The sequence below is a fragment of the Galeopterus variegatus genome, unplaced genomic scaffold (genome assembly GCF_000696425.1).
Source record: "Galeopterus variegatus unplaced genomic scaffold, G_variegatus-3.0.2 Scaffold2294, whole genome shotgun sequence".
Classification (NCBI taxonomy): Eukaryota; Metazoa; Chordata; class Mammalia; order Dermoptera; family Cynocephalidae; genus Galeopterus; species Galeopterus variegatus.
The window spans coordinates 109,750-122,350 of record NW_007728405.1 but is presented as its reverse complement, the minus strand read 5'-3'; the positions used below and the strand labels follow the sequence as shown (position 1 = coordinate 122,350).

At 33.5% G+C, this 12,601-nt stretch overlaps 1 protein-coding gene across 1 annotated transcript in view; it reads right to left on the bottom strand.

Moving 5' to 3' along the window:
* Window positions 1-12,601, bottom strand: part of IFT80 (intraflagellar transport 80) — a 124,691-nt gene that overhangs the window by 76,236 nt on the left and 35,854 nt on the right. The window contains exons 6-7 of the mRNA XM_008581208.1: window positions 4,508-4,617; window positions 946-1,035 (exon numbers count right to left, since the gene is read on the bottom strand). Of these exons, the coding sequence (XP_008579430.1) occupies window positions 946-1,035; window positions 4,508-4,617 (200 nt within the window). The remainder of the gene's footprint in view (window positions 1-945; window positions 1,036-4,507; window positions 4,618-12,601) is intronic.

Here is a 12,601-nt window from a genome sequence, read left to right as displayed (position 1 = left end):
GCACATCCAATCACCATATCATCCACATGTAGTGTGTTCCCTGCCTGCATTTGTGCGTCTAACTGTAGTTCCCACATCCAAATGGGAAGGTGTGGCATTATTTTATATTACCCTTGGATGAAATCAAATTGCATTTTTTATAAAGGGAAAATTAAAGTTTCTTGGTTTTGAATAAAATTATATACTGGCCAGCCACCAAAAAGGAACAGAATATGAATAAAATTATAAAAAACAAAAACAAAAAAATAACAGTCACTACATTATTACAAACAAGTTTCTCCTCCAGTAAGTTATCAAATAAAGATTTAGAAATCATTACCTTATAATGTTACTAATTAAATGTCTTTACTATCATACAAAGGAATAAAAGCTGTATTTCTTGAAACCAAAAGATCTCAAAAAAGAAGATATTTTATAACATTGTCATAATTTTTAGATTTTATTCAGTCTTTGGTTAAACATACAACCTACCCATTTTAAGTCCTTTTGAATTTAACAGTAAAGTTTTGAGATGTTTAGTTTTTTGCTTACTTTTTTTTGGCCTAATAAGGGCTCCATTAACTTTTTCTAAAAGCATTTATTTAGATTAAATTTCCTCTAACTATAGTTACCTTAAACCTTATTCTTCTCCATAAATTATTTTGGTCTGAAATTGATCAATGTTTAGTAAACCAGTAAAGTTGGTTTTTAAAACTTAAATGAACTGATTTAAATTGAGTCATTAAAACTAGGGGCTGTATTGATGTTGCCATTTATTAAATCAAATTCTGTAGGTCAATGAGACAGTCTTTATAAAGCTGTCACTTTAAAACACCACCTAAAATTATGAAATAATTTGCTATTGAGTGGCTAAAATAAAACACTAAAAGAATATTCTTATATGCTAAATACTTTCCCCCTAAATTTGATTCTTTCAACCCGGTGATAAATCTAAACATTACATACCTTATATTTACAGTCTTCACCAGCAGATAAAATAAGATCATTGACTGAGTTCCAATCTACTTTTAAAATAATGCCATCATGAGCTTTCCACTATGAGAAATAAAATAAGAAATTAATTACAACTTTAAAAGCAATGAAGTTTTTTTCTATAAGAAAAGACATTTTGCCTCTACCACATTTGCTATTTCACTTCTAATTTACACTAATGAAAGCACCTAGAACCATGACATCTACTATATAGCTTACATCCTTACAAATTTCATTAGTCTAGACTCCAGATGAAAAATCACTTGCTGCTGATCTATTTCAAGCTTGACATTTGTGTGATAACACTGAAATGAATATGCTATATACTCCAAAAATGTCAGTTGAATTCAAATCTTGCTGTCATCTTTGTATAGTTGATCCCATTACTGATACTGCCTTCATGACTTGTTGACTGATTCTTTTATTTTTTTTTAACTTCTACTGCACAAACATCTTCTTTAGTACTTTCTTCATTCTTTTCTGCATATTCCCCTAAGCTTCATTCTCTTTACCTTCATGTGTCTGGTTCACAACTGGATTACTCTGAGAAACTTGTGTGGCATTTGCCATATAACAAAGTGATGTTTCCCACAGATAAGAATACATTATATGTATATATAAAATACATATATATGAGTATATATGTCACCCAGAAATTGGCAACCTAGAAAGTAAGAATGGATATCTTGCTCTTAAATCTAATTCATGTACCCATTTATCGCTATTATCACACATGTAATTAAAAGCTACCATAAGCAGAATAATATAACTAAAATGAATTAACTTTCCTTGAAGACTATAAAATATATTTTAACATCTGAGCCAATTAACTTCATATCAGAGGGTGACAGATGTTAAGGGCCTTCTCAACTGACCCTTCCCAATCTATTGTTCTTAATGTATACAGAATAAAATATTAAAACAGGATCAGATACACTCTAAGAATAAGGAACAATTCATAGCTTACTTTATTTAAAATATAAAAAAATGTACATTTTCAAAAATGAATGTTTTGATAATAAATGTTAAAAAAAATAATCTTCACAATTAACTGCCAAACTAATCCAATATCCTGAAATAAACTGCAAGGACAAATACAATATATACAGAAAGATATATTCAGAAACACACATATACACGGATTCTCAAGAGTTTCATTTAAAAGCTACAAAATAAATGTTTGCATATTCAAAAACTATGAACAAAATATGATTTAATTTTTCTTACACTATAACTTAGCATATCAACTTATTACATATATTTACATATTATGTATATTACATAGATAATTTTCAATTATTTCTCAATTTATTTCACATTTTGTGAAATTCCTTTGAACAACAAGCTCCTTGAAGGCAGAAACTACGTTCTGTTTCACTTTGAGTATCTCATACCTAGCATAGTACCTAATATATAGTAGGTATGCAGTACGTTTTTACTGAATGAACAAACAAGTTTCCTCACTATAAAACCAAGTTCTGGGTATCTAGAAGGTCTTAGAGGAAATAAGGAATATACACTGCATTCCACAAGCAGGAATTAATTAAGCATTTCTTTTTGTGGATAATCCAAATTTGAATATGTGTTTATGCCCAAGGAGAATTGCTGTAGCTTTAGTTTCCCAAAGGGAATAATTTGCATTAAGTTACTAATTATATTTAACTCCTCTTTCATTCTAGCTGAATTTTAGCAATGAGTACTTTTCCTTCTCTCCACTACCCCCTGGCCAAAAATTTCTACTGAAACACTGAAACATATTTTAATTGATCAATGTTGATATAAGTGGCTTCCTGAGTTTCATTTACATAAGCCTAATTACAGGTATCTAAACAAACTCACATAACTATAAACTAAAAGATTCAACTTGCCTGTTTTTACTCTATAATTTCAAAGCAGACTTCCAGAGTAAGTAATTGGAAGGACTTTGCCCAAAGGCTGTCAGAACTAGTTCTCCTTCCCAGCTTCTTCTCTTTAGCCAAATTCTATACCTTAGTTGCCTTAGGGTAGGGACTTGTATCTTCTACTTCTTGTTTGTCCCCACAATTCTTATCAGAGTGTTGTACACACAGTAAAAATGTAAATGCATGTCAACTATATGAAACACATATAGCATAATCTATACAGAAATTACTAATATGGAACCTCAAAGTCATATCTCCTTACTCCTCGAAATTTACATCTACTCATGTGTTAAACCTGATGCTTCTTCAAACACTTTTATACCTGCTATAGCCTGTTAGTCTCCACCACCAAATCCTTACCCAGGATCTAGCCATTCTACATCTTTTTTCTGACCTCTCTAGTTGACTAAAAGGTAGAGATGTCATAATAATTCATAATAGTATAATAACATTATAATAACTACTACTCAACGGTGAGTGCTTACTGCCTGATAGGCACTGTCCTATGCACTTTGCAATTTAACTCATTTCATCCTCACAAGAATCCAATAAGTAGGTATTAGCATCATCAGCTAAGATGAGAAAACTGATGCTCAAAGATATTTCATAATTTGTCTAACGTCACATATAGGTAAGTGAGGATTTGAACCCAGGTGACTAATTCCAAAGCCTGTTTTCTTATTAACTAAACCACACTGTGTCATCAAAACGTGAAAAAAAAAAAAACCAAATTCATTCTGTCTTTTAACACTGTAATCAAATAACAAAATCTAGGATATAGACTTTGTTTTCCATTTATTGGTCCCATCCTGACCTGTCTTAACTGCCACCATTGTTTTGCTTGTTTTTGTGTGGTTCTCTGTTTGCCTCTTTCATATTTCTGAACAATCATTTTTCCTGGTCCCTGGTCTCAGAACAATCTTCCCTCCCCTCCTTCAAGATTCAGCTCCTAACTTAACTCTTCTTCTTTTCTAAATGACACAAAAGAAAACATGAACTCAACATCTATCTTTTAGATAAACATTCTCTATATAATAGGCAGTTATATACACATAATTTGTTCTAAGTATTTTCTGTTGTTTTTGGGGGCGTTTTTTGGCAGTTGGTTGGTAAGAGGATCCAAACCCTTGACCTTGGTGTCATCAGCATCGTGCTGTTCTAAATATTATACTGACGACTCCCCCACTCTAAAAATAGTAAAAGAATGCTAGGCTCCTAGAGAGAGCTCAAGTGTTTGAACAGATAATGATCATAATGGTGATGATGATTTTAAAAAGTCTACACAAGCTCTTTAAGTTTTATGATTTAGTCCTGTTTTGTCTCAAACCTATACATTTGAGGTTGATTCTGCTAAATTTAAAGATGCCTAGTTATGCCAAATCACATGACAATTTAGCACCTCAAACATCTTTATGATTTACTGGTATAATATGAGTTGAAATAAGGGGGAAATAAACCTTGTCGGAAACATAAACAGATATTTCCTGCTCTGTAATAAAGGCTGATAAAACTACACACTTAAAGGTTTCAGATTGTAAAAAGAACACCCAGAAGAAAGAAACTCTTAAGCCAACTGCCCTCTAGTTTAAAGTCAGGCAAATTCTGATAACAATTTACAAATGCCTAAGAATTACCTGTAAAACTTTAGCATTTGGTTGAAGAGGTTTAATGATCAGCTGCTTGCCTGCTGTGTAAAGAACTTTTTCTGAATCAGGGCCCCATGCCACTGAATACACCGGTGTTCCTGTAAAAAGGAAAAAAAAACTGATAAACTTGAATTATTAACCCTCTAGAAAGGGAGATCGTTAAGAAGATCAAGAAAGCAATTTAGAGTGTTATTTCATTTTTTCCTTATTCAAAGACCCTTTCAAACTGGAGGATAGCCTGGTATGAAAATATATACTTGGATAATACTGACCATTGAAAATCTACTGTGAGCAACTGACATACTATATTTGTAACTATTTTGGATCTTGCTGAGAAAATGTGAAGTTTTTAGAAATTCCAGATAGTGTGCTATTGAAATACAGGGGCCTTCAAAAAGTTCATGAAAATCCATATTATGAAAAACTATACATGGACTGTGAGTTTGGATGTGTTGTCCCAGCCAAAACTCAAGTGGAAATATGATCAACAACGTGGCAGTGCTGCAAGCCATTTGAGTCATGGGGGTGGATCCCTCATGAATGGATTAATGTTCTCCCTGGGGGAGGACAGGTAGTGAATGAGTTCTTGCTCTGTTAGTTCCCACGAGAGTTGGTTGCTTAAAAGACCCTGGCACCTCCTCTCTCTCTTTCTATGTTCTCCCTGGGGGAGGACAGGTAGTGAATGAGTTCTTGCTCTGTTAGTTCCCACGAGAGCTGGTTGCTTAAAAGACCCTGGCACCTCCTCTCTCTCTTTCTTTGTTTGTTCTCGCCATGTGATCTGCTTATACACACCGGCTGCCTGCCGCTTTCTGCCATGAGTAGAAGCAGACTGAGGCCTGCACCAGATGCAGCTGTCCCAGAATCGTAAGCCAAATAAACCTCTGTTCTTTATAAATTACCCAGTCTCAGGTATTCTGTTATAGCAACACATAACAGACTAATACAGACTGCAATTTTTTTTTTGTACCAAAATAAACTTGTTATAACATGTCTGAACAGGATCTAGTTTGAGGCACTAAGAAGGATAAGACATCAGTTTCAAAAGAGCCCCTATCAGAGCATCATGAATCTGCTAAAATTGAAGAAAGAACAAACATCAAATTTATGGTGAAGCATGGATGAAAGAATAACAAAATCATTGATGCTTTATGAAAAGTTTATGGGGACAATGACCCAAAGAAATCAGCAGTTTACAAATGGATATTGTTTTATGAAGGGAAGAGACAATATTGAAGATGAAGCCTACAGTGGCAGACCATCCACATCAATTTGAGAGAAAAAAAATTAATCTTGTCCATGTCCCAATTGAAGAGAACCAATGATTAACAGCAGAAACAATAGCCAACACCATAAGTAAATCAATTGGTTCAGTTTACTCAACTCTTAACTGAAAATTTACAGTTGAAATTTCTGCTGGATGGGTGCCAAAACTGTTGTGCCCAGATCAGCTGCAGACACGACCAGAGCTTTCAATGGAAATTTTAAACAAGTGGGATCAAGATCTTTAAACATTTCTTTGAAGAACTGTAACAGGAGATGAAACATGGCTTTACCCATATGATCCTGAAGACAAAGCACATCAAAGCTATGGTACCAAGAGGTGGAAGTAATCTGGTCAAGAGCAAAGTGGTCTGGTCAAGAGCAAAGTGGTCTGGTCAAGAGCAACAGTCATGGCCACAGTTTTTTGGGATGCTCAAGGCATTTTTGCCTGTTGATTTTCTGGAGGACCAAAGAATGATAACATCTGCTTATTATAAGAGTGTCTGGAGGAAGTTAGCCAAAGCTTTTAGCAGAAAAACACCCAGGAAAGCTTTACCAGAGAGTCCTTCTCCACCATGACAATGCTCCTGTTCATTCTTCTCATCAAAGAAGGGAAATTTTGCCAGAGTTTCAATGGGAAATCATTAGGCATCTACCTTTACAGTCCTGATTTGGCTTCTTCTGATTTCTTTTTGTTTCCTAATCTTAAAAAATATTTAAAGGGCACTGATTTTTCTTCAGTTAATGGTGTAAAAAAGACTGCATTGACATGGTTATATTCCCAGGACCCTCAGTTCTTTAGGGATGGACTAAACGGCTGGTATCATCACTTACAAAAGTGTTATGAACTTGATGAAACTATGGTGAGAAATAAAATTTACATTTTTTATTTTTATCCTTTAATTCCTTTTTTCCAGAAACTTTTGAAGTCTCCTCATACATAGAATAAAACAAATACACTTCATTTTTCTAAGATATAAACAGATTAAAAAGTCCTGGTTTATCATTTCCTATCAACAGCCATCAGTGTTTAAACTGATTCAATGTATAAGGCAACTTAAATTTTCTATATAAAAATACACATGGTATACTTGCCTTATAGATTAATTCCCATTCCTGATGTTTCAACAGACAACAGAACTTCCCCTCACCTGCTGCTTCCCCTCATCTGCTGCTTAAGCAGTAGTCTAATGGATAGAGATCACCACACCCCAAAATTATCTATCCCTCCCACTTATGAATTCATAAATGGCAAATTAAATATCAGATTAGAGAAGTTTTGCTATCTATCAGGTGTGGCTTTAGCCTTAAAGCTAGACTGAGAAAGGCACAAATATTCCATAACCAGGATAAGGTTGACTCCATTTCCTGGGGAAAATTTCAAGTCTGACTTACCTACCACACTATAAACTACATTAAATCGTGCTGTTTTCAATATCCAATAGGAATTTAGAGATGGCATTTTCTAACTCAATTACATTTATGGAAAGTGTTTCTTAATTTGATTACTTTCTCGGTTACCTAATATTTTCTGGAAGGCTATACTTTATATGAGCCTAGTTTTAAAAAATGAATATTGTATCTATTGAAGGCTTTGGTTATATGGTAGTAAATAATCTGCATTCCACTTGCCTGGCCCAGCCACCTATTCGTTAAAAAATGAATCAAGGTTATACAATTAATCTATGAAATACTAACCCATTTATATTTATAAAACAAAGCTTTTAAAAATTGTTTAGGGTTCCTAAATCAGACTACTGTAGTAACTGACTTTCGGTGAATGAATAAATGAATAAATGAATTTTTGAGAAATTTACATTCTCAGTAATATTAAATATGAATTTAAGGACTTATGGGCAATCAATACGATTTAATTGTTTATTTAAATGGAAAACCCAACTGATGCATAATCAAGAAGGAATAAATTTCTGTAAGATATATCCTTTTGTTCAAGTGACACTCTACTCCTTTTGTGCCATTTTCTCTCTAATCAAAATACAACTCAATTATGAGCAAGTCTCAGTGGTTTATAGGGTTTAGAAAGTTTAGTTTAGACCTAGTCCAAAAAAATCTTGAAGCATGCCTTCCACAGTTTAGACATTACAAAAGGTCTAAATATCCTGTTCAGTCGATGACATCTAGAGTTGTTCTGAATCAAAGGAACCTACAGAAATTATTCTCAGTGAGATGACCAGCCTCAGAAGGTACTCCTTCTTCTGCACTTGATAAATACATTCTCTGCTAATTTTCTCTGGGAGTAGCCAGGTGCTGACCTGGGCTTTAAAAGTAATCCAAACGAACAGAGTTCAACTTTAATAAACATCCCAGAAAATGTAACTAAAAATTTCAGATATTTCAAATGTGGCTCTTGGTGAGGAAGGGAATGGGGGTGGGGGGGCTTATTAATTAGGATGATAGAATTATAGGTGCCTTCTTTATTTCCATTATACTTCTAATTTTTATGCAAAAAAGTAAATTAATATATTTTAATTTGTAGCCTATCAAATCTTCATGAATACATGAAGTAAAATTACACTTTCCTGGGGTATATATTAAACCATGACAAACATCTGCCCCCAAGGAAATAATTCAGTAAATACAACTCCTATTGAGTTATACAGGATGTGACTTCAGGCCTTCAGTTGTGGTAAAAGGCATGGTTGGGGTATAGGATGAGGAGCAGAGGCTGTTTTTGTCCTGTTTAACATCTAATATGTGGCCCCATTAAGTCAGCTGTGTCACCATTTCCTTGTTTATAAACCTTTCTTCAGAATACTTATCTTGCCTCTTGGGATGAGGAGACAATTCATTTCCTGCTTGCTTATAAAACAATTTTAAACAATAATAAAGTTAAGGAAACAGCTATAACTTATAATACAAAACAAAATAAGCTTTAAGAGGAAAAGTTAAGTAATCCCTTTGTTATAATACATGGTTTTTAACCATATTCCTTCAAACAAAATACAAGCAATGGAAGCAAATATGGAGTTCTTTTTGATAAAAAAGCAACCCTAGATATGATCTACAGCTAAGTCTCATTAACACAACTCTTCCTAACCACTAAAAATTCAAAATGGATTTAACATCCAGAACTAAGAGAAGTCTTCATTATACTCATCCCTTACATTTATAATAAAACATTAAGTGTGAAATTACTATATACCTAAACATTTTCTTTTCCAAAAAAAGATAAACTACATAGCTATACAACTTCCAGTTTGGGTGGTTTTGATGAAGATGATTATTGAAAGTGAATGAATTAGCTTCACAAAGAAAATAATGATTTCTAATATGATGAAATCCATCCCACTAGAATTTGAAACAAATCAAAGCATGAATTATTCCCAGTGCTGTGCTTCACTTTGCGAAGTCAATATGGAAATAACAAATTTAGCCTTTAGATTGAATTACTTTAAAACCATTAGCAAATTATGTAACAAGATATTAATTTCATCATTAACAAATATAGACAAAAAACAAAAAATAGTTTTATAATAATTAATTTCTTGCTTTTTATATTGGGAATTTTTTATCTATGCTCCATTTCAGTTAAGACACTAAAAATGATCTTGTTTTTCTGACTTTGTACACTAAAGTCATGTGACCTTTTTGACATTTTTTAAGAAACCACACGCACCTGGGGTTGTGTTAAATGTCAGACCCTTATCTCTCTGTAAAACAAATTATCTAAATTCTTTCAACCTGTTGAAGGCATTTTAAACCACAGAAGAGGAGACAAAAATGTATTTCGATTGTTTTAAGGAAGTACATGGTCAAATATACCATGTTTTTCACATTCATACTATAAAAGTATCCTCTAAAAATGTTGTTTTTGTATGTTTTTAAGAATGCATTTGAAACAAACTGTTCACTATAATAATAAAGCATTAGCTATCTTTGCCTCAAATGCAGTACAGGTCTATATTGAGTGAACGTAAGTAAAATACTCAGAATAGAGTCTGGCACTATGTAAGCACTATCTGTTAGCTACTACTACTAGAAATTATTTTGTAATGCAATAAGCAACCATTTGCTTACTGTGTTGTTCATGGTAGTAAGCACTGTGATTTTTTTTTTCTTTGCCAAATCATTAAGAATTCAAAAAACCAAAAATTATTTCCCTTTCATTCTATTTGTAGAAGACATGAACTAACAATAGGTAATCAAGTGGAATTTATTCCCCAAAAAACCACTTTTTAGTTATGTATTTTTAAAACGTTTAAATAAAGCCATTTGTTTCTTTAGTTTTGATCCTCAACCATCTCTCTCTTAGGAATCTCATCTTCCCCCACAGCTTTATTTTTCAGCTTTCACCTTTATGTAACTGGCTCCCAAGTTAATATTTTAGCCTTACTTCTGAGCTCTAACACATTTCCACTTGCCTCAAAGACATCTTCAAACCAGAACTTCGAACTCAACATATTCAAAACCATCATCCCTCCACACATATTCCCTAATATATTCCTCTCTCTGAATTCCCTTACAGGGTGTCCATCCCTCTCAGCCCCTGGGAACCTTTCACTTTTTTCAACGACCACTGTCATTGCCTTTGTTCAAGCATTAATCAGCACTAGCATAGAACCTTTCAGTAACCTCCTTACTTGCCACCTGCATTTAATCTTCATCTCCTCTGATTTATCCTACACATCACTTCTAAGGTAATCTTCCTAAAAGACAACCATTATCTCTTACTCTCCTGTTCAACTTTTCTTTCTAAAGGTTTTGTATGGTTATAAAATAAACTCCATCCCCTTCATTTAGCATCCAGGACTGTAGGTGTCTTGGCCCCTTGGCAGTCCTATCTCTCACACAGCCTGCACCCTGATGCAAGGGGTCTGCTCCCACTCATTTGACTTCTATGCCTCACCCTTTTCTGCCTCTACGCCCCTGACCATGCAAACTTCCTCCACAGCTACACTCCAGTGCCAACAAGGCCATTTCCTTACCCAGTTCCTTCATCCTTCAAAGCCCAGTCAAAAGATGATGCAATACAAGGGTACTTCAAAAAGTTCATGGAAAGATTCATATTATCTTTTAATTCTATTTTTCCACGACCTTTTTGAAGTGCGCTCGTACTTGCCAGGAAGTCTTTCTGATATACCTTTCCTCCTCCCAAATCATTAATTTCTGCCTTCCTATCCTCCTGCAGACTTTCTAGCAATGGGCACATCCTGCCTTGTATTACATTTATTTATATTTCCAGTTTATCATCTTACTAAATTTATTATAAACAGATTCCATGTTTTGTTGTTCTATTCCTCCATCTGACGATAGTGCAGGGGAAATGTCCTTAAATGTTTGAATTTTACTTTACCCAATTTTAATTTATAATTAAAATATACAATGTAACACAAGATAGAGACTAATTATAATTATCCTCAACCTACACATTATTTTTCTCTAATAAGGAACAATATCTCCTCATAAGCACCAGTAACAATCATTTTTAAACTAAGTAAAATTTGCCCCAAAAAAGTTGAGATTAATGCATCTTCTGTATTAGAGCAGAAGGTTATAAACTGTGACTTTTTCTTTCTGAACATCTGACTCCAGTAACCAAGAAATGAATTCAGGAATTAATTTCTGTTCATCAAGGAATGTGTAATTAACATAAACATGTAGACAAAATCACAAGGATGCTTTTGACACTGTTTACAGAATTCCAAGTTTTACAATAATTCAGGTTTACATTATTTCATTCTTGTGTCAAAATTCAGTTTCTCTTTTCAAAGGAGGCAGGAGTCCCCCATCCCCACCTGCCTTGGCCTTCTTACTTGAGCCTTTCACCTCCAGCTCTCAGTAGTTCAGATTTACAATCACCCTCAAAAATTAATCTTTAATAGATCAAAGAAACCTCATAAATAATCAGGGACTTTTCGTTCTGGGTTAGTGTCATTATAACAGCTTAAATTCTGTAATGATTTTTCCAGAGATAAAACAAGAAAAGTCTATGTCTTATTAGAAAAGTGTAGGTGGCACCAATGATTAAAAACTCAAAACTTAAATATATAGTTCTATAGTAAATCTGTAATTCTTAATCCAGAAAAAGATATCGGATTACTCCACTGAAATACCAACAGGTTAACCAAAACAGGAAAATCTACCTAATTTAATTTTGCTTACTAATCTCATAATTAACATAAACCTTGAGTGAGAACAGTAAGATTAAAATAGGACAATAATGATTAGCCCTTTCAAAGCCATTTGATGCTAAGGAAATTATAGCTATTTGGAATGTTGATGAGTAATATCATCACATGATATGATGAATAATACATAATAAACTTATCTATATTACATCACATAATTCTATTTACCCATTTATTTCTGAGGAGAAAAAAAAAAAAACACAGCCATCCCTCTCCAAAATAAACACCACACTCAAAAACTAACACAAACCTAGGATCATAAACTAAATGTAAGCACTGAAACTCTTAGAAGAAACTATAGGTATAATCTTCATGACCTTGGATTAGGCAATGGTTTCCTAGATATCACACCAAAAGCAGAAGCAATAAAAAAAATTTAAAATTGGACTTCATCAAAACTTTTGTGCTCAAAAGATACCAGCAAGAAAGTGAAAAAGTAACCTCCAGAATGGGAGAAAATACTTGCAACATATATATCTGATAAAGTCTAGTATCCAGAATATATAAAGAATGCTTACAACTCAATAAAGACAACCCAATTTTTAAAATGGGCAAAGAGTTTAAATAGATATTTCTCTAAAAAAGATACACAAATGGCCAATAAGCAAATGAAAAGATGCTCAACATCATTAGCCATCGCAAAATGCAAATTAAAACCACACTTCACACCCAC